Source organism: Zootoca vivipara, chromosome 16, assembly GCF_965207765.1.
Source record: "Zootoca vivipara chromosome 16, rZooViv2.hap1.1, whole genome shotgun sequence".
Classification (NCBI taxonomy): Eukaryota; Metazoa; Chordata; class Lepidosauria; order Squamata; family Lacertidae; genus Zootoca; species Zootoca vivipara.
In genome coordinates this window covers 32,787,693-32,810,868 of record NC_142599.1, presented here as the reverse complement: position 1 = coordinate 32,810,868, position 23,176 = coordinate 32,787,693, and the positions used below count along the sequence as shown (strand labels likewise).

Genomic DNA, 23,176 nt, shown 5'->3' with positions numbered 1-23,176 from the left:
GAGGCATACCTGATTAATTAGGCTAGACATTAGGCCAGGGTTGGGCAACTAGTGGCCCTAGGGGTGACAGAAAGAGAGGGAGGGGAAAAAGGCTGGGAGAGAAGTGGCTGAAGGAGAGAAAGGAATGGCAGAAAGAGTGCTTTTCATTTTCATTTAAGAAACAGGCACAGTAAAACTGAAAAGCAAAGCAGCTCAGTCTCCTTTGCGAGGCTGTCCTTGACCCTTCTCTTTTCATTCCATTTCAGTTATGCAGAAGTACGTTTCAACAACCCAAATGTGGTCTGAATTGACTAAACCCGTGTCCTGGTAAAAGTTTTTTCTTTTTCTTTTTTGCAGAAGAAGAGAAGAGGCAAAGAAGGAAAACACTTCTCAGAATTTAATATTATTTTTTACATGCTAGGTTTTAGACGGCTTGTATTAAACACAACCTTTTTCATTATGTTGCTTGGTAGGGCTTCTAGCAACTCTGTGCCTCTCAGGGGGTGAGAAACATTTTTGTGGGGGTTGTGGGTTGCATTCCTTTCCATCTTTTTTTTGGGGGGGGGAGTCATCTGTTGGGTGGGTGTGCACATTCTGCTGCAATAAAATGAAAGGATCTCTCCATGAAGGGTGAAAAAACTGCTTGTTATACCGTGCCCTATACGGTAGGTGTGATTCTTCCCTCCCCCAGATTGATATTCCCTTTGTGAACCAAATCAACACTGCTATCTCCAACATGCAACAAATCTAAACCAGACCAGCTTTGCTTCAGAAGCAACAAGATAAAAAAAAAACCGAAGTCTTAACGGCACAATATTTCTCTGACGAAGAACCCTGTGAGGTTAGAAAGCTTGCGAAACGTTTAAAGTAAAATACTCCTTAGCGGCTGCGCTCCCTCCCATTATTCCCTCCCACCATGGGCTCGTTTGTTTCCCGCCTTCTCTTCCCACCCCTTTTGTTTCCCCGCCAGCCAATCCACAGCTCCCGTGGGGTTCAAGCGTCTCTGCTCCCTCCTTCTGATTGGCTCCCCGCCCCATGGCCCGTCCTCATACGATGGAGAAAGCCAATCCAGGTGGTGGCGCTGCTATGGTCCATTTTTACCACGGGAACCGCCACCCTCTTTCGCGGTGCGCTCTGGGGGTGGTAGTCCGCCAGCCGGCAAACCTGCGCTAGGTTCCTTGGGGCTCTGACAGCGCGAGGACTACAAAGCCCTGAATGCACCCCGGCGCAATAGGAATCTCTATAAGTAATATTGCCTGCAACTCTAGCTCAGTGCCGCAGAGAAGCCTGGAGAAACAGGATCAGGTGAGAGAGCCGGCGGGGAGGGGTAGTAATTTTCCTTTCCTTTCCCTTATAATGCTATATTATAAAATCAACAGGGAGCCTAAAAAAATAGCAGTTCTTTAAGGTGCCACAAGACTCTTTTGTTGATTTACCTGCAATAGGACTTAGCACGGCTACCCCACTGGAAACTGCATTTATTACCCACCCGAGGTCTGCGTGTGTATTACCCAGCCTAGACGCGGGGAAAGAAGGCAAAGGGGTTCGTTAAACAGGAATGGGCGGGTGGACTCACGGTTTCTCTGCAAACGTGAGTGTGGTTAGGACATTGTTGACAATGCAAGTCACTAGTCCTCAAGGGATTTTGCTATCTTACCTTCCAACACATACCAGAAATAGTGTAGTAGCAAATCCACAAGTCTTTTCGCGATAGTCAAAATCATGGCCCCCTTCTAAGACAATGCAATAATAATAATAACAATAATAAATAATGGATGCATTTCAATGATCAATGCAGATCTCCAGGTTTTGCCTTTCATTGGAATTTACAGTTTTTCTGTGCACATACTTGGGAAATGATTTGGAGTGCTCCAATATCTTCTTTTGGGGTGATTTAAGTTGTGCTTTGATCAAACTGCGGGAGGCAGTGCAAGACAGGAGTGCCTGGTGTGCTATGGTCCATGGGGTCACGAAGAGTCCTAAACGACTAAACAACAACAAGTTGTGCTTTTCTTGAAGTTCCATTGTACGTAACAGAACGTGTACGCCTTTCTCTTGAAACAGAAGCATCTCACTCAGTGTTCCTAAATGCTTAGCTCCCCCCCCCCCCAGCGCCCTCTCCTGCTTCGTGGAGCCTGCTTGGCTCCCTGGTATGGTCCAGAGCTTAGGGCGAGGAAACAAGCTGAAAGATGACTCAAGCTTAATGTGGAGGAAAACTCCGGTGGAATGCAATCATTGCTGAGCCTACCTTGTGGCAGTGAAGGCGGCAAAGAAGGCAGCAAAGTACGCCTTCTTTGCCGCCTCCGTTGCATCCTCATTGTGCTATCCAGCAGAGCTTTTTCCAGGTGTGGAGACTTTTACAGTCTGGCCAGAAGGAAGTGGCAGAACCGATCATAACTCACTGTGACTTGTTTGCAAAGAATTTTGAGGATAAAATTGCTTGCATCCACCAGGATTTTGACTCCGCCGTTGCAGCAGATGAATCTCAAGGGGTGTCAAGAGCACGGTCTTGTCCTGTTGTGTTGGATGAGTTTCAGTTAGTAAAACTCAAGGATGTTGACAATGTGCTTGGATCGGTCAGCTGAGGTGACTAATGCCTCCCTGTGAGAGGGGGGGGTGGTCCCTGCCTGCTTAAGTACATGGTGATGAAGCCACTCCTTTCAAGAAACCCTCACTGGATACAGGCAATCTTAACTACAAACAAGTTGCCCCTCTCCCCTGATTGAGCAAGGTTTTGAGTGGGTTGTCGCGGACCAGATCCAGGGGCTCTTTGAGGAAACAGATTTTCTAGATCCATTTCAGTCGGGGTTCAGGCCAGGTTTGGCGATAGAAACTGCTTTGGTCACCCTGCATGATGACCTCTGTCAGGAGATAGACAAGGGAAATGCGCCCCTGTTAATTCTCCAGGACCTCTCAGTGGCTTCCAAACCATTGACCATGCTATCCTTCTGGAGCGGCTGTCTGAGTTGGGAGTTAGAGGAGGGTGGCACCGCTTCGCGGTGGTTCCAGTCCCACTTGGATGGTCGTTTCCAGAGGGTGATTTTGCGGAAGCTCTTCAGTCCTGTGGAGTCATCGATGTGAGGTTCCTCAGGGTTCAGTTTTATCCCCTTATGCTGCTTAACATCTACATGAAACCGCTGAGCGGAATTATCCAGGGTTTTGGAGTATGTTGTCGGCAATATGCTGATGACACATAGCAGTGGGTGTGCTGGACCGTTGTCATACCTCAATAATGGGATGGATGAGATTCAACAAACTGAAGCTTGATCCGGATAAGACTGAAGGACTGTGAGTGGGTGGTTCCCTAGATAGGATGGCTAGGAGGCTGCATGGTCTTGATGTGGTTGCGCTCTCTCTGAAGAAGCTTCTGGATTCTTTGCTGTCGCTTGAGGCTCAGGTGGTCTCAGTGGCGCACAGTGCCTATCCTCAGCTTTGGCCGGTGGCCCATCTGCTCCCCTATCTGGACAGGGATAGCCTAACTTCTGCCATCTATGCTCTGGATAATCCTCTAGGTTAGATTACTGTGATGTGTTACATATAGGGCTGCCTCTGAAGACAGTTCAGAAACTTCATCTGAGTGCAGAATTCGGCAGCCCCGTTGCTAATTGAAGCAAGACAGCCTGAGCATTCATTCTGGCCCAACTGCCTTGGCTGCTAATTAGTTTCTGGGCCAAATTCAAAGCGCTCGTTTTGATCAATAAAAGCCTTAAGCTGTTCAGAATCACTATACCTCAAGGACTGCCTTTCCCCATACAAACCAACCCAGACTCTGTGATAATCATATGAGGCCCTTCATCGAGTGCCTCCTCCATGAGAGATACAGAGGGTGGCAACATGAGAACGGGGCTTTTCTGCATTGGCTCCCCTTTTGTGGAATGCTCTCCCCAGGGAGTCTTGCCTGGCTCCTTCATTGCATATCTTTAGGTGCCAGGCGAAAACATTCCTCTGTAACCAGGAGTTTGGCTGATTAATATTCTATGGCCTTTTAAATATGTTTGTGGAGGGGGAGTATTGGTTTGTTTTGGTTTTATTATGTATTTTGTGTTCTCATTTTGTATTTTTATGTTGTGACCTCCAGTTGAAAGGTGGTATACAAATTTAATAAATAATAATAGCAACAATAACTTACGAGCGTGCAGGGGCTAAAAAGTTCCCTTATCAAGCTGGTTGGATGGACACTGGAAATGGAGATTCTGATGCAGAAATAGTATCGGGCCTTTGACCTGTCACCTGAGCCACCACACTGCTGTGTATCTGTAAAATTAAAGTTTTGTTGCTGGCCCCTGGCTCAACCCAGTACTTTCATGTGGCTTCCCAGAAGGTTTCCCATCAAGGAGGGTAGCCCTGAGACCAAAAGTGGGTCCCTATCCCTGTATTAGAGCAAATGGATGGGATGGGGGAAGAAGACTCCTATAGGAGGGAGCAGAATGGAGCTCGGACCTCCTGGGTTGGGTTCTTGCTTAGAACTCCTTAAAAAGGTCACCCCATGTTGTGCAATTGTCTTGGGTGTAGGCTGCCTTCTGTTGCTCTAGAGACTTATGCCACCTTCCTTGTGTGTAGGCATATCACAATGTGTGTGGGTGCCTTGCCTTGTGTAATTCCACGGCCGTGTGCTTCTCTTTTCCAGATAGAAGAATGAGCCAAAATGGAAAGGAGGAGGCGGCGGCGGCAGCCACAGACATGGACCAGTTTGTGGGGTTCTTCCCCCAAGTTGTGAAGGATCTGACAGAAGATGACCTCCACAACGCGGAGGTGTCTGATGCTGTCGCCAGGCTGAAGCAGGTGACGGCGTGAGCTTGATTTGGAAAGGCTTTTAATGGAAACTTGAAGCTGGTGGTTGCCAACATGGTGCTCGTGGGCACAGTGGCCTTCTTCAAGCAGGTCTTCCTCTGCTTGTCCGCAAAGCCTCTGAGCCCCCCACTCACTGCCCCCTTGGTCATGAGATATAGAGGGGTCATCACCTCTCTTCCTTGAGAAAAACAGAGCGGAAGAAGGAAGTTGGGAGAGTGATATTCTTTCCCATTTGCTCTTTTGGCTCTATGGGCTTTTTGTTCATCCATTAGAAAAAGTAAATTGTGTGTGTGTGTGTGTGTGTGTCTGTGTGTGTTTTGTATGTTCTTTCTGGGAGAGGGACCAGAAGGGGGCTGTCTATGGCAGACACCCCAAACTCCAAATATATCTTTATGTGATCCCTGACTGGTTGGGACATGATGACCTACCGATAAGACAGGCGTTCAGGCCTATAAAGGTTAGTGACCCCTGCTGTGGTGCTGCACATTTGGGGCAGTTTCATCTGCCTAAAGCAGGCACCCCCAAACTTTGGCCCTCCAGATGTTTTGGACTACAATTCCCATCATCCCTGGCCACTGGTCCTGTTAGCTAGGGATCATGGGAGTTGTAGGCCAAAACATCTGGAGGGCCGCAGTTTGGGGGTGCCTGGCCTAAAGCATGCACCTTATCTAAAGGCTAAATCATGATGTTATTAAATCTCATTAATTACATACATTTTCTTCCCTTATAGAACCCCTGTCCATTTGTGTATATTTGGCTCCCAGGCACATCCAGGCTTCAGCTTGGGGCCTATCCTGTCTTTCTGCCTCAAAGTGGTTTAACAATCAATCTCTTTTCCCAGGGAACTCTGGGAGTTGTATCTCTGTTAGGGGATTAAGCAGGCACCCCCAAACTGCGGCCTTCCAGATGTTTTGGCCTACAACTCCCATGATCCCTAGCTAACAGGACCAGTGGTCGGGGAAGATGGGAATGGTAGTCCAAAACATCTGGAGGGCCGAAGTTTGGGGGTGCCTGGGATTAAGGGTCTGCTCTCGGCACCCTTAACAGACTACATCTCCCAGAGTTCTTTGGGGGAAGACGTGGCAGTTTAAAGTGGTATCATTGTGCTTTAAATGTGTGGGGGGAAGCAAGTAAGGGAGGGTGTGCCAGCTGCGTATAAAATGTTGCAAAGTGTGGGGAAAGTGGGCATAGAAAATATTTTCTCATCATAGAAGTCAGGAGCCATTCAGTGAAGCCAAATGTTGGAAGATTCAGGACAGACAAAAGGGACTTCTTCACAAGGCTTTTGATTAAGCTATGGAATTCACTTCTATGAGATGTTAGCCGATGGCTGTTAAATGGGATTAGGCAAATAAGCCTGTCAATGATTGTGAGCCAGGATGTCTATAAATTACTTCCAGCGATGGAAGTGGTGTGCCTCTGAATGCCTGTTGAAATCGTAAGTAGGGAGTTGTTGCTGATAGCAATTGTGTGTGCAATGTGTGTGTGCAATGGATATTGTTTCATAACCTAATAGCAAATCCTTTTACAGCAGTATTTCCCAAACTTGGGTCTCCAGCTGTTTTCGGACTACAATTCCCATCATCCCTGACCACTGGTCTTGCTAGCTAGGGATGATGGGAGCTGTAGTCCACAAACAGACCCAAGTTTGGGAAACACTGCTTTACAGGATGGGAGGACTACAACTTCTGGTCATTGGCCGTTCTGGCTGGGACTGATGGGAGCTCGAGTCAACATCTGGAGGGCCACAGGTATCCCCATCCCTGCTTTAAATGTAAAGGGACCCCTGACCATTAGGTCCAGTCGTGACTGACTCTGGGGTTGCGGCGCTCATCTCGCTTTACTGGCCGAGGGAGCCGGCGTACAGCTTCCAGGTCATGTGGCCAGCATGACTAAGCTGCTTCTGGTGAACCAGAGCAGCACACGGAAACACTGTTTACCTTCCCACCTATTTATCTACTTGCACTTTGACGTGCTTTCGAACTACTAGGTTTTACACCTCACTTAATATGTGATCCCTGACTGGTTGGGACATGACTGGTCTAAGACGGAGGCAGGAACCGGTATCCTACCAGATGTTATTGAACTACCACTTCTGTCATCTCTGACCATTGGCCATGCCTGCTAATAGGGCTGATGGGAGCTGCCTGTTCCTCCATCCCTGTTCCGGAGCCCGCTTTCAGTAGCGAAAAGCTTCCTCTATCCTGGAGTCTGTAACTATGGGGGTGAGCGTCGCCGCAAATGTCACCCCTCCGTTCCCTTGCAGGTCGTGGAATACAATGCCGTTGGGGGGAAATATAACCGGGGCCTGACGGTTGTGGCTGCTTTCCGGGAGCTGGCTCCGCCGGAGCAGCAGGATCCGAAAAGCTTCCAACGTGCTCTGGCTGTCGGATGGTGCATTGAACTGGTGGGTGTTTTGCTTACATTGTCTCTGTTATCTGGTGATGTGGAAATAAAAGGGTGTTTCCCCAGGCTTGCCATACCTGGCCGGGTTTATGTCTTAATCTCATTTTGTGCGGATGTAACACCAATGCTTGAGAAATGCAATTTCTGCTTGTTCCGAGGTGAGCAGACCTACTAGTTACAATGGCGGTGCTCTACCTCCTGCTCTTGGAGGAAGCATGCTTTTGAAATTGCTGGGAATTGGAGGTTGGGATAATTGCCCTTCCACTCTGGTCCTGCCTTTGGGCTTCTCATAGGCATGTGATTGGCCACTGTGAGAACAGGCTGCTGGACTACATCGCCTGCTGTAGCTGGGCTCGTTGCCTTTTTTTAGTGCCAAATTTTCATTAGACTTTAAAATCTTTACATAGAAATTCCAGATTTCAAATTTGCAACGCATTTCTCTCTAAACTTTGAGTTCCTGCCTTTCTCTCCATCCTATTCTTAGTCCCGTCCTATTTCCATTCTGCATTCTAATAAACATTTTGCCTAAGGCATACTGCTGCTCATATTTCAAATCCTGCTTCAGATTCCATCTGATTATGGTATATTTTCAGATATTCCAAAAAGGGCTTCCATTCTTCCATGAATATTCTGTCACGTTGGCTTCTTATTTTTGCTGTTAGCGCCGCCGGTTCTGCATAGTCCATTAGCTTAAAAATCCATTCTTTCCTTGGTGTTTTCTCTTCATTCCAGTTCTGTGCATACAATATTCAAGCTGCTGTTGTTGCATACATACATAAATAAGTTAATCCTCTTTTTGGGGGTCTCTCACCCTATTATCTCTAAAAGAAAGGCCTCAGGGTTTTTTTTTGGGAATTACCAGTTTAGACTTTTTTTGAATTTTCATTTCATTGTGTATCATTTCCCCCAAACCTTTGGCTTTTCACACATCCACCACATTTGAAAAAACGTTCCCTCGTTGTTATCTGGCCTATATCTTCCTATATATAGGAAGGTCTGCCATTTCTCAAGCTCCAGGACCATGGCAACAACCTTACCACGCTCTTGCAGCTAGAGAAATGGTGGATTGACCGGCCCAAGTGAGCAGTTTTAAAAAGCGTGGGGGGAGGCTCTGAAGTGCCTCCCTCCTCTTTTAAACCTGCCTTTCCACACAGCAATTTGGCAGAGTCTGTGTGAAGTGTCTTCCTTTGTTAAACATGTCTTTAAAGGGGGTGGGGCTCTAGGTGAGCTATTGGGGAGGAATGGGGCGATAGGTGAGCGATAAAGGGAGGGGGTTGGGCAGGTGTGGAGGATGGGCAAAGGGGTAGCTGGTGCTAGCTAGGGGAGCGAGCGGGTGTGACAACCCCTAGTTACCGGTATTACAGTATGCAATAATAACATGGGGGTGGTATCTGGTTTGATTTCAGCTGCAGGCCTTTTTCCTGGTGGCAGACGACATCATGGACTCTTCGGAGACCCGCCGGGGCCAACCCTGTTGGTACAAAAAGGTAGGGGCGACGGTTTCTAGGGTTTGCCTGACCTCTGCGGCACATGGGTCGGCCACTACAATGAAAGGAACGGTGACCTGTGGCCCTCAGGATGCTGTCAAGACTCCAACTCCCATCAGCCCCAGCGAGCGTGGCTGTCGAGGATGATGGGATTTGCTGTCCATCAACATCTGGAGGGTTGCAGGCTCCCTGTCCACGGGATTTCTGAAAACATGTCCAATTTCCAGGATCCAGCCTGAAATCTCTCATTGCCCCAAGCAGCTTGTGAGTTGGGTGGTTTATCCGGATCCTTATCTTCTGGTTCTGTTGAGTCTGTGTACCAGATGGTAGGCTGCTTGGCTTCCCCAACCTGGTCCACCAGATGTTATTGGATCCCAGCTCCTATCAGCTCCAGCCGGTGGCAAGGGATGATGAGACTTGGGATCCAACAGTGTCTGGAGGGCACTAGGTTGTGCGAGAGCAGCTCCGGGCGACAGATGATTGAATGTCCTGAGCAGGCACCCCCAAACTTCGGCCCTCCAGATGTTTTGGACTACAATCCCCATCTTCCCCGACCACTGGTCCTGTTAGCTAGGAATCATGGGAGTTGTAGGCCAAAACATCTGGAGGGCCGCAGTTTGGGGGTGCCTGGTCCTGAGCGTTGGGGAATGGGGTCCACTTGTTGCCTGCTTTTATTTATAGGTGCAGGGGCTTAAGCCCCTGGGTGCTACACCTTCTCATCTAGGAGAATTCCGAGCACAATTCAAAGTGTTGGTGCTGACCTTTAAAGCCCTAAACGGCCTCGGTCCAGTATACCTGAAGGAGCGTCTCCTCCCCCATCGTTCTGCCCGGACACTGAGGTCCAACGCCGAGGGCCTTCTGGCGGTTCCCTCGCTACGAGAAGCCAAGTTACAGGGAACCAGGCAGAGGGCCTTCTCGGTAGTGGCACCCACCCTGTGGAATGCCCTCCCATTAGAGGTCAAAGAGAACAACAACTACCAGACCTTTAGAAGGCATCTCAAGGCAGCCCTGTTCAGGGAAGCTTTTAATGTCTGATGGATTTCTGTATTTTAATATTTTGTTGGAAGCCGCCCAGAGTGGCTGGGGGAATCCGGCCAGATGGGCGGGGTATAAATAAATTATTGTTATTATTATTATTATTGTTATTATTATTATTATCTGGTTGCAGCCAATGTTGGTCCTACTCTCAGAGTACACCCATTTAAATACACTCTGCACTTCTTCAGTGTGTCTGCTCCACGTAGAGCTTAGTTGGATCCCAACCCTTTTCCTTCATCTCATACTTACCAGGATTTTGCAAGTAGAAAACGAGTAACACTTTATTGCATCAAGCATCACTTTGCAAGCCCCAAGCCCTTGCTTTTGCCCGCTGTTGTCTGTCTGCTGTGCTCATTCACTCTGTGCTGTTGATTATGATTAGCATTTTAAATGCAAATATCAATGATGCAAGGAAATCAAAGAGACACAACACAAAAGGGAAAAGGGAAGGTGAGAAAAGCAAGCTTAGTTACTTAGCTACAGAGGAATGTAGGGCTCAGTGCTAGTCCTACTCAGAATAGACCCGTTGAAATGAATGGTCATGACTAGCTTATGTCCATTCATTTCAATGGGACTATACTGAAAAAAACTTAGCTGGGTGCAGCCCAGAGATCTTGTAGTGGGTGGGGAGGGGGGAATTGAGAGGAGCTAAAAGTTGCTACCTCTTTCGGCAAAACTAATGGGGAGGCCTTATGGCTCCCTCTCTCATAACCTGATAGAATATCCTCCACTGATTATTATTTTTAGATGCCATTTTGGTGGAAAGATAACTAGCTACCATCAGCCATTCAAAGACATATATTATTAGATCCAGTACAGTGCAAGCGAAACTTGGAAAATTAGAATATCGTCAAAAAGTGCATTTATTTCAGTAATGCAACTTATTATTTTTTACTTTTCTTTTAATTTTTACAAATGCTTACTTTTGGAAATTCCACAGTAATAAAACAAATAGTTACGATAATACAAAAATAAACATCACTATTATGTTTCATGAATTACATTGCATTTATAATTGACCCGCCTAACGACAAATGATTACAATTACAACAAATAAAGGCTTGACATATCTTGCTTTGTATGTCATGCATCTATCTCATATATTGGTTTCACCTTTTAAGTTGCGTTACTGAAATAAATGCACTTTTCGACAATATTTTAATTTTCCGAGTTTCACCTGTATGTGTGAATCACCAGGCTGCCCATCCCATGCCACATTAGTGCACATAAATGGGCAATCAGGTGGATGTGTCCTGGCGCATGGTTAAACTGTGGAACTCCCTCCCACAGGAAGCAGTGACTGCCACCAACTTGGACGGCTGTAAAAGAGGATTGGGCAAATTCACAGCGGATAATGGCTGCCTCAGAGGCAGTATTGCTTCTGAATATCAGCAGCCGGAGACCGCTGTTGTGCCTGGATCCTGCATGAGAACATGATGCTAGCTAGACTAGATGGCCATTGGCCTGATCCAGCAGACTCTTCTTACATTTTTAGATGTGTTATAATCCATTCCCCTCTCAGGGTCAAAGCTTCTACAGACTCCTTAGTAATTAACGCCACAATCCTATGCCAGTCTCCTCAGAAGTAAATTCCACTGAGTCCAATGGAACTTACTCCCAGGGAAGCATCGTAGGACTGCAGCCTCGATGATGAGCTGGAGTGCCCAGTCAACTAATGCATTGAACTGTTTTTTTCTTTCTTTGCCCCCCAGGAAGGAATTGGCTTGGATGCCGTGAACGACGCTTTCCTGCTGGAGTCCACCATCTACCGCCTGCTGAAGCGGTACTGCCGGGGTCAGCCGTACTACCTGAACTTGCTGGAGCTGTTTCTCCAGGTGGGCTTGGGCCCTGCCGTGAAGGGGTATCGTTGTTTCAACACTGTCGTTTTTTTCAACATGCTGGGGACTGGGCCCGAAGCCTTTGCCCCTGATGGAAGGTCCTTCCGTTGCCATGGAAACTGCTTCCCCTTCATGGAGGGGAGGAGAGAATTTGCGGCCTTGAGTGTGTCGGAGGCTACTTTTGACCTGCAGAGAATATACTCCCTGCCCCAAAGGAAGACTGCACCCCCCATTGCTTTTTCATGGCACCCCCCTGTCCCCACAACCACAGAAAGGTCTTGTTGCAGATTTAATCAGCAGGAAAATATTTTCTCTCTTTTATTTTAAACCCATCTTTGGGGATAGCATAAGCTTCCCCCCCCCCACACCCTTCCATTTTATCCCCACAACATAACCATGTTATGTTGCTTAGGCTTGACAGGCCCAAGGTCACCCTATGAGCTGCATGGCTGGTTGGAGATTTGAGCCCCGGTCCTAATATCACCCTTTGACCATTATACCAGGCTAAGGAAGAAAGCACCCTTCTCAGAGAAGCACACTGGAGGGTCTGGCTCTGGGGCCCAGAACTCCTCAAAGAAGCCCTGAGCCCCCTCTTCTGCTGTTTACTTTTGCAAACCTTGCGCTGCTTTAAAAAAAAAACAGCCCTTTCCCCCGAGACCATTTTCAACTTTTCCCTTTTCTCGCGAGGTATCCTATTCGGAATAAGGGAATTTCCCTTAAAAAAAGGGGGAAAGTTGACAGCTGTGCCCCAGACATGACGGCACATTCTCTCACTCTGCTTTCAAAGGTTAACCTTGAGGACTAGAATCTTTCCCCTTCACCAAGTGGATTGGGAAATCTCAATCACATCCTCTACTACTGCCATTAGTTGAGAAGCCATCTCCTTTGGGTAGGAAAATAACACCAGTGCTGTCTCTTTATTCCTTTAATTAACATATATTTAAGTTGTGCTTTGGTGAGGTCCGTGAAGAAGTAGCAGACGACCTTGATCGGGCCTGTTTTTAAAACTAAGACACTTTGCAGCATTTCTTCATAGGAATAGCAGAGAGCTGATGGTTTGTCAATCTCAATTTTCTGCTCTTATCCTGTTCCTGCTCTCCCCACCCTACCCCCCCCAGACATCACACCAGACTGAACTGGGGCAAGCCCTGGATCTTATCACTGCTCCCCCATCTAAGGTGGATCTGAACCGCTTCACAGAACAGAGGTGAGAAGCTATTGAGATGACAAGGAAATAGTATTGGACTTGGCCCAGAAAAAAAGCGGCACAATGATGGTTATTGATAATTAAATCTACAAAAAGAACAAAGCGCTGCCTCCATTGTTGGTCCTATTCAGAGCTGGCTCATTGCTATTAATGGACATGACCTAGCTTGGATATTTTAATTTCTGTGGCTCTGTTCTGAGTGTATAACTTATTTGAACACAACCTAACCATAGCTGCCAAGTCTCCTGCCGAAAAATGCGGGATCAGCAGCGGCGCGGCACGGCACCGGAAGTCGCTTCTACGCATGTCTGGACATGCGTAGAAGCAACTTCCGGTGCCGGTGCCGCCTGATTTCCGGTGCTCATACATGGGTAGCGCGGCACCGGAAGTCCAGACATGCGTAGAAGCGACTTCTGGTGCCGCGCTACCCATGTATGGGCACTGGAAATCGGGCGGCGCCAGGACCCAAAATGCAACCTCCCTGGCAGGTAGGAAATCTGGGGGATTTATGGGATTTTTTTCAATCCGGGCTGCCAGCGGGAAACTTTAAAATACGGGGGTTTCCCACGAAAAACGGGAGACTTGGCAGCTATGAACCTGACCCTTTAAAAAAAATAAAGGGGAGCTGTGAGGTTTTGTTGTTGTTTCTGAGGGTTGGCAAAGGGGGTGCGGGGTAGACAGAATTGGTGAGCAATGCAAGCAGGAGTTGCAACCCCTTGTGTGTTGCATATTTATGATTCAAAGCTGGAAACTTTTCAAGTCATGACTGACTCTAACCCTGAACCGTGGATGCCCTTCTCTGGCAGGTACAAAACGATTGTCAAATACAAGACGGCCTTCTACTCATTCTACCTCCCAGTGGCGGCTGCAATGTATATGGTGAGCGAACGGACTTTTGCAGTATCGATGTTGCTTGGCAGGGCGGGGGGCAGGGGGAAGGATGTCGCAAATACAAGTTTCCCTGGGGCTGGAGAGCTGAAGGCCAAGCATGTTCAGGCTCCTGCCCTCAGCTAGGAGTCCTAGGGTCCCTGGCTCCCAGGAATACCAAGGCCAGGGGGAAGCCAACCTAGCCCCATCCATCAGGCAGAGAAGGAGCAGCTGCAAGTTTCTGGTTGCTTCCCTGCTAGCAAGAATGCTCAGCTCCAACTGCTAGTTTCCCCGGAAGCCACAGAAGTGGATGCTCTGATCCCAGCCCATGAGCCAGAGGGCTAAGGGCCCTTTGAGGTTGCATTTCCTCCCTCCCAGGAAGAACAGCAAGGGGGGAGAACAGCCTGGCGCTAGAACTATCAACCACTACCCAAACAAAAACACCTGCAAGGAAAGGTCCGCCTGCCCTGAACTGGGTATAACTGCCCTCTTATAGCTTTGTTCTGTTCTTGGAAGAACTCCTCTCCTTCCTCTACCTTTCTCCTTGACTTCCTTTTCCCCCTTGTGTGCTGTGTGCTTTAGTTTGTAACACTGGGAGCTGGGCCCCACCCTCTCAGTCTCTCTTCCTCATTTGCATTTTTAATTGATGTGAGCCACTCAGGCAATTGTCTGCAAAGCGGGATTTTAAAAATGCAGTGAATAAATAAAAACGAGAAGGGTTCGCGGGGACCCAAGTTGTCTTTTGGTTCCCACTCCTAAAGGGGAGAATCGTATGCATTTGGAATCTTTGATTTGAATCTTTGAGCAAGTCATTCTCTCGGGTAGCTCTGTCTTAACAATAGTGTGTATTCATTGAGCCACACAGCTGCACACAAAACAACATCTATATATATAAAAATGTAAACTGGCCATGTCCGTTGGTTTCTAAGTTTCACCAAAACCGCTTGAGTGACAGCGATGAAATTTGGACACAACGTCACATGCCACTATGTGAGTGTTCCTAGCTACATGGGGTATACAAATGTCACACCTGCACAAGCTAAAAACCCGTTTTTAGAACCTAAAAAGCCAGCCAGGAGACCCTGTTGAGCATGCTGGGAAAAGAACCAGGTTACGAAACATCGCCCTCTATTGGCGGCTACACTGGTACTGCAGCTAGAAAACCTTCGCCCTCTATTGGCGGCTACACTGGTACTGCAGCTAGAAAACCTTCTCTCTCCACAGCACCATGGCACACCTTTACAGACTAGGCCAAATGGAAGTGGGGACTCACCTGGGTGGGGGTTGGGGGGAGGAGGGGACAGAATACGTCATGGATTGGGACAGGGTGGGGGAAATCATAGGGATGAGCCACAGCAACACATGACCGGGCCAGCTAGTTTTATATATATCAACAAATATGGTCATCAAATAACAAAGCAAATTTAAATGACAGTTTAAAAAAATCTAAGAAGCCTCTGGCCATCAAATAGATTATTTATTCATAGCTCGTTAGATCCCAAATGCTTACAGAAGCAAAACTGTCTTTGCCAAATAACTAAAAAGGATGGAGAAAGGGCAGCCTTAATAGGAGAACAAATCTTGTAAACTCACTGCAGACAATGTGAAAGCCCCTGTCCTGCATTGACTCCTCCAGCAGAAGAAAGGAGGAAGGCCTTCAAAAGTAGCCTTGATGTGCCTGAATGTTTTTTACTGAAGGAAATACTAATGACTCTTGCCTCCCTGCCCCCAGAGAATTCTGATAAATGTAGTTTCCGTGAGAGCTCTGGTAATGGCTTCCCAGGAGAAACGGCTCCCAACATCACTTTTAAATGTTTTGTCTTTCTTCTCTTCTCCAGGCTGGCATAGACAGTGAAGAGGAACATGCTCATGCTAGGACCATCCTATTACAGATGGGGGAGTTCTTCCAGATCCAGGTGTGTTTTTCTTCTCTTACTTATGGAGATCTCTGGCCACATCTACACTGTCCTGTATACCTGAAGGAGCATCTCCACCCCCATCATTCATGGAGGTCCAGCGCCGAGGGCCTTCTGGCGGTTCCCTCACTGCGAGAAGTGAGGTTTCATGGAACCAGGCAGAGGGCCTTCTCGGTAGTGGCACCTGCCCTGTGGAACGCCCTCCCATCAGATGTCAAGGAAATAAACAACTACAGTGGTACCTCGGTTTATGAACACAATTGGTTCCGGAAGTCTGTTCATAAACTGAAGCGTTCATAAACTGAAGCGAACTTTCCCATTGAAAGTAATGGAAAGTGGATTAATCCGTTCCAGACGGGTCCGCGGAGTACTTAAACTGAAGCGTTCATAAACTGAAACATGGGTGTAATTGGTTCCGGAAGTCTGTTCATAAACTGAAGCGTTCATAAACTGAAGCGAACTTTCCCATTGAAAGTAATGGAAAGTGAATTAATCCGTTCCAGATGGGTCCGCGGCGTTCATAAACCGAAAATTCATAAACCGAGGTGTTCATAAACCGAGGTTCCACTGTATATTACTTTTAAAGACAATTTAAAGGCAGACCTGTTTAGGGAAGTTTTTAATGTTTAATGCTGTATTGTGTTTTTAATATTTGGTTGGGAGCCGCCCAGAGCCACATGGGCAGGTATAAATAATAATTTTGTTATTATTTTATTTTATTTTATTTTATTTAAAGCAGTGTTGTACCACGAACAGACATGGCTTCCCCCAAAGAACTCTGGGAACTGTAGTTTAAGAGTGCTGCAAATTGTTAAGAGTTACAATTCTCAGAGTGGTTTAGCAATCCATGCTTCTTCCACAGAACTCTGGGAACTGTAGTTCTCTGATCAGTTCCCAGGAGTCACGTGGCTATGGCCTTAATTTGCCAAATACTCAGAGCGTGTAATATTTTGTTTCAACAAGGAGATCAGGGTTCAGAGGTGAAGCTGTGGTGGACCCTTTTTCTGTGCATACTTTTGCTCTCCCTGTCCATTCTTTCGATGGCTAGCTTCATGAGGACCAGCCCTTTTCTGTTATTTTAAATTGGGCAGGGAGCCTGTTGTTGCTGGTTATCTGTCATGATTCAAGGCAGCATTTCTAACTAAACCCCAGGACATACTTTTGTGTAGACAAGGTTAGCAGTAGACAAGGTTACATCTCGCAACTAGACTTTTCTGAGTTGACAAGGTTAGAATTGCCGTTTGTCAAGTTACTACCCTGAAGGAAGATGGAACAGGTTTGAACCAGGAATGTTGTAAAAACCAAAATTGCACTCCTTGTTAGGCTAGCTGATATTTTGCCTAAAACCCCTTTTCTCCCCCCTTCTTTCCTCTTATTAAAAGTTGCGTAAGTAGGAAAAGAATAGGAAGGAAGAAAATTACAGTACTGTGTTTCTTTTTTCAGAAGAAAGCAGTTTTAAAACTTCATTCCTTAGGGTAACTGAAACAGTGTATGCTGCTTTTGCAAGCCAGGGTCAGAGAGAGAGTTACTTACCGTATTTTTCCATGTATAAGACTAGGTTTCTTTGTTTTTTACCAAAAAAGGGGCTTGTCTTATACCCTGTTTCTCATATTTTAAGACATACCCATAAAATAAGCCATAGCAGGATTTTTAAGCATTCAAGGAATATAAGCCATACCCCGAAAATAAGACATAGTGATAGGCGCAGCAGCAATGCCGGCCGCGCCAGGAGGAGGAGGAAAAAAATAAGACATCCCTTGAAAATAAGCCACAGTGTGTTTTTTGGAGGAAAAAATAAATATAAGACATGTCTTATAATATGAGAAACACGGTACACGGGTAGTGCTGAGGGGTGTTTTCTTAATTTGGAGTCCCCCAAAATAGAGGGTGTCTTATACATGGGGCGTTACACATGGGAAAATATGGTAATAGCTTATCAAAGTAACTCAAAGTCTTATCTTACCCTTGTATTTGGTTCCAACTGATTGGACCCCATTCATTCATTCATTCATTTGCAGTAATATATGCTGCTTTTCGGGCAGATATCATAAAGCAGCTTAGCTAAGATTATTATAGCTGTAAGCATCACTTTTAAAAAAAATCACAAGACAACTTGTTTATTTAGAAAAAGCTGTTAATGGTTCTTCTTCCCTCAGTGCAAGATGGACCTTTAGTTACAGATTAGAAACCAATCATTAACGTGTTTGGGATGATCGAGACACTGGTATCAAGGCACCCAACACATTTCAAGCAGGCCTGGACCTGTGAGGGTACCTAGGAACTGCACGTAAGCCTGCACTGTACACATTTTTTTTAGAGCTTATAGACATGTCCAGACATTAAGGAGACCCCCTGTTCCCCTTACAAAGCTGTAATTCCCTGGGGAGAGGGATCAGTGGTTAAGCCACTCTTAAGAAACTGCAGCTCTGCAAAGGGAATAGAGGCGTCCTCCTAACAACTCACAGCAACTTTAACAAAACACAGTTTCCCAGGATCCTTTGGGGGAAGCCATGAGTGTTTAAAGTGGTATGAACACTGCTTTAAATGTATCAAGTGGATGGGGCTTTTTGAGAGCCAGTGTGGTGTAGTGGTTAAGTGCGGTGGACTTGTAATCTGGGGAACCGGGTTCGCGTCTCCGCTCCTCCACATGCAGCTGCTGGGTGACCTTGGGCTAGTCACACTTCTCTGAAGTCTCTCAGCCCCACTCACCTCATAGAGTGTTTGTTGTGGGAGAGGAAGGGAAAGGAGAACGTTAGCCGCTTTGAGACTCCTTCGAGTAGTGATAAAGCGGGATATCAAATCCAAACTCTTCTTCTTCTTCTTCTTCTTCTTCTTCTTCTTCTTCTTCTTCTTCTTCTTCTTCTTCTTCTTCTTCTTCTTCTTCTTCTTCTTCTTCTTCTTTTCTTCTTCTTTTCTTCTTCTTCTTCTTCTTCTTCTTCTTCTTCTTCTTCTTCTTCTTCTTCTTCTTCTTCTTCTTCATGACGACCCTGTTTCCATATAAGTTAAGATCTCTGCTCAAATGTGGGGAACATCAGGCTCGAGGGGACATATTTTAACCCTCCAGGCCTCTCTCTTTGGCCCTCAGGACTCTTCCTCAGGCCGCACACCAGCTCAGCCTTCCACCTTCCTCAAATATTTTTGCCTGGCAGAAACTCATTCCTCTTGCTTGCCTGGTGTGTGTAGAAAGTAGCCTACCGCACAAAGCCAAAGTTTACATGCCCACTTTTGCCTCTGGCCCCAGCTACCACTGACATGTGGCCCTCGGTCTGCGCAAGGTTTCCCATCCTTGCTCTACTACACAATCTAGGAGCCTCTGCCTCTCTCCTCAGTCTCTCCGCTGCCAATTTTCGTTTCAAGGGTGGCTGGCTTTGGTTGTCATGGCAACCGGGAACCCATGTTATGGCAGCTTCCTGCTGGAACCTTGTTGAATGCCCATAATCAAGAGTGTCTAATACCTTTGCATTTTTTTTGTCCTTCCACTGAGTAACTTGTTGCTGGAGATCAACGGCAGGGGAAGAGTATAAACATTCCATGTCCAAGGCAGTATATGTTGTGTGTGTGTGTGTGTGTGTGTGTGTAAGTATATATTTATAAAAAAAATTTGATGATATGGGAAGTAAGAGTAGATTACAGCTAGGCAGCTAAATAACTCTTGTAGGTGATTGATAACTTCTTTGTAAAGACTAAACAATGTCCAGAACCTTACTTTCATAAACATATAACTGAGAAGAATATATTTACAATTTCATGCACAGGTTTCCTCCTATTAACATTTAGGGATCTTCCTAAGTCTGTTTCAGTTCAGACAGATCACTCCGACACAACACTGTCTCCAGCAGAGCAGCCGTTTTCCTCACAGACAGAGAAAAGCAGAAAGCAGTTAACATAGCTGCCAAGCACCCCGTTTTCCCCGGGAAACCCCCGTTTTTACTTACCTTTTCCCGGTGGTCCCCCGTATCACTTCGTCTCCCGTTTTTCTTCTATATTTTATCCTGCCGGCGGCCATTTTTTTCCTTTCTGATTTGCCCTTCTATGGGCACCAAAAATGGCCGCCGGCGGCTTCAAAAGTCGCATCTATGCATGTCCAGAAGTGCAGAGACGCTACTTCTGGTGTCGGCGGCGGCCATTTTTGGTGCCCATAGATGGGCGGAGCGACACCGGAAGTTGGTAGCTTCGAGAACACTGTCCAACCATCTCGTCCTCTGTTGTCCTTCTCCTTGTGCCCTCAATCTTTCCCAACATCAGGGTTTTTTCCAGGGAGTCTTCTCTTCTCATGAGGTGGCCAAAGAATTGGAGCCTCAGCTTCACAATCTGTCCTTCCAGTGAGCACTCAGGGCTGATTTCCTTCAGAATGGATAGGTTTGATCTTCTTGCAGTCCATGGGACTCTCAAGAGTCTCCTCCAGCACCATAATTCAAAAGCATCAATTCTTCGGCGATCAGCCTTCTTTATGGTCCAGCTCTCACTTCCATGCAGAGAGATTAGTAGATCTTATCTGAAAGACAGCATCTGGAGATCAGCACTAAGTGTTGCAAAGCCTCCCTAATTATTGTTGTATGTTTTTAGGAGTATTGCGTAATCTTATAAAGTGCTGTAATCGTAGAAGGGGGCGTGGTGGCGAGGGGGCATGGCGGTGAGGGCCATGAAGGGGACCCTGCACTTCAAAATCTGCCACTATTCTATTGGCGCCTTGGTCTTTTCTAGCAATTTCTCTGGGCCAGCGGTGCAGTTAATGTCAAGCCACAGCATTAACCCTCTCCCTGCCTGTAGGATGATTTCCTTGACTGCTTTGGTGACCCTGAAATGACCGGCAAGATCGGTACAGACATCCAGGATAACAAATGCAGCTGGATGGTGGTGCAGTGTTTGAAACGGGCCTCTGCAGAGCAGAGACAACTTCTAGAGGTAAAGCGTCTTCACAGTTCCATGCCCTGCTAGCATGGGAGGGAGTGGAGCCGTAATCCCTCTTTGTCCCACTGGGACCAGAAGCTGGTTGGTACCTGTGGGTTTCGCCGTCTCCCTTTGAAATCCAAGCAGCGGTTTGAAAAAGAGCTTAGCTGCTTTTCATCAGGTGCCAAAATGGGTTTTAAAAGAATCCGGTTTACACCCTGATGCAAGTTATGGCAAAACACCGGCAGGTGTGCAGAAGTTAATTGAAATTGTTAAAGACAAATGACCTCTTTTTAGACAATTATATTTTTTTTCATTCTTCTAAGCTACCTTTTGGGAAAAACACCCAAAGGCACAAGAACACTAAAATAGAGTTGTAAGAAGTATTTTAACATGATAAAACAATAGGAAGAGTTAATTTTGTGTCGGCTGATGAAATATGAATCATAATAAATTAGATTAGATCTATTTTTTTGTGTCTAGTCATCCAGCCATTGCAAAAGCCTGACAGTATCAAAGTAACTTGAACTGAAGTTTGTGTTAACTCGGACCCAAATAAACTGCAACATGAAGCAGAGTTAAAATGCCATATTTCCCTGGCAGGTGACAATATGCCCCTTTTAAAAGGGGGGGGGGGAGACCTGTTCCACTTTTAACAAATATTAAAATGAAATAAGTGAATTATACAATGTCCCAAAATGTACCTGGTGAATCAGATTCCTCGCCAAGTTATGATACCTGAACATCCACGCCATTAATTGAAGACCAAACAAACCGATGGCATAATCTGTTCGTTTTTGCACTCTTTTTAAATCAATAAATCTCTGCCTCTTTAGGAGAACTATGGACAAAAGGATCTGGACAAAGTTGCACATGTGAAACAGCTCTATGAGGAGCTGGGCCTGAAGAAAATCTACCAGGACTATGAGGAGAGCAGCTACCAGTGCTTATCGGGCCTTATTTCCCAGCATGCTGTACGTCTGCCGAGCCGGATCTTCCTTGGCCTGGCCCAGAAGATCTACAAGAGGCAGAAATGACAGGCTCGGCTATCAAGAAGGAAGCCAGCCTATAAATACTTGTCATGTGTGTTTGTGTGGGAGGGTGGGGTTTTCCCCATCTTTCCTGCCATTGATTAGTGGAACTGCTTTAAAACCTGTTTTTGAAACCTAGTTCAGTCGTCTCTTAACTCCCTGGCACTGGGAGGGGGTGTTTTGGAGGGGCCGAAAGGCTGAGGCACACTCTCTCTATCCAAGGTGTTCTCGCCGCTCTTTAAACCTCTGACTATTTCCAGGATTCCCTGGGCTAAAACAAAGTAGTGTCCAGCTTGACCCAGGAAACATGCCCATCTAGTTCCTATGTTGTCTTTTCCTTTTTGGTTCTGCCTGCACCAGCAATGTCCTGCAGTGCTCTGAGCACTTCACCCAACCCTGTTGGTTGAGTCTTTATCTCTCTCCCTGCCCCTTGCCGCAACTCTCAGAAACAGCTGGTTTTTTAAATGTATTTTTTTGCATCTTAAATGCAGACTGCTTTACCTCAGGGTGAGCTGTGCTGTGGTGATGAGGAAAGCATTTTTGGCTAAGGATTTTTCTTCCTTCAGTCTCTTTCTCCCATTCTCCCTCTAAGCAAGGGGATGAGGCTGCTAAGATTTTGTTTGATTGTGGAAAAAGACAATATCCACAGATGAATGTAATCATTTCTGTAATACGCACCATGCATTTAAAGCGCCCCTCCAAAAACACAACACAACAACCTGAGAATTGTGGTTTAAGGGCCCTGATAATTGTTGCTCTGTGAAGGGTTAACTACAGTTATCAATATTTTTTTGGGGGGGGAGAGCGGAGTCATGTGCTTTTAATGTGTGACACACACACACACACACACACACACACACACACACCTATAGTAAATGTTGCTGACTGTATGTACTGACACTTTTAAACTTGCCCCCTCCTCAGGAGGGAGAACGATTCACCTGGATCAAAACAAACCTGTTCCCATTTTGGAGGGGGGGCATGAAAAGGAAGACCCCCTCCTGCCACCCTCCCACAATGCTCTGGAGCAGCACCCAGGGGTGAAAACGATGTTTTTTTTGGGGGGGAGGTGTAGTATCAAGCATCCTATCATAATGGAATGCACAGGCTGGAGAAAAATGAGTTTGTAGCAATAAATTATTTTGAAACCAGGCTCTTGTTTATATTCATTTTGGTGGACTTTTGTATACTCCTTTGTTGTATGTTTACGCTTTTACTTCCATAGAGTTTTTTGGCCCAAAGCCCCCACCCCACCATGTGGTGAAATTGTGTTCTAAGCAGTCTACATGAAATACTCATTCAGTCTGTCTATAAAATTCAGAGTTGGAAAGAAACTAACAAAAGTCCAATTTGTAAATTAAAATCTTTTTTCTGCTCTGGTCAGACCTCACCTGGAGTACTGTGTCCAATTCTGGGCACCACAGTTCAAAAAGGATACTGACAAGCTGGAAGGTATCCAGAGGAGGGCAACCAAAATGGTCAAAGGCATGGAAACGATGCCTTATGAGGAACGGCTTAGGGAGCTGGGCATGTTTAGCCTGGAGAAGAGAAGGTTAAGGGGTGATGTGATAGCCATGTTCGTATATATAAAAGGATGTCATATAGAGGAGGGAGAAAGGTTGTTTTCTGCTGCTCCAGAGAAGTGGACACGGAGCAATGGATTCAAACTACAAGAAAGAAGATTCCACCTAAACATTAGGAAGAACTTCCTGACAGTAAGAGCTGT

General features: G+C 46.3%; 1 protein-coding gene across 1 annotated transcript; it reads left to right on the top strand.

Moving 5' to 3' along the window:
- Positions 1–1,146: 1,146 nt before the first annotated feature.
- Positions 1,147–22,602, top strand: FDPS (farnesyl diphosphate synthase). The gene is made up of 10 exons (XM_035098698.3): positions 1,147–1,284; positions 4,607–4,761; positions 7,037–7,177; positions 8,583–8,663; positions 11,414–11,536; positions 12,658–12,746; positions 13,553–13,625; positions 15,452–15,529; positions 20,300–20,434; positions 21,256–22,602. Exons 2-10 carry the CDS (start codon positions 4,615–4,617, stop codon positions 21,454–21,456), a joined length of 1,068 nt encoding a protein of 355 aa, XP_034954589.2. The 5' UTR covers positions 1,147–1,284; positions 4,607–4,614; the 3' UTR covers positions 21,457–22,602.
- Positions 22,603–23,176: the final 574 nt, after the last annotated feature.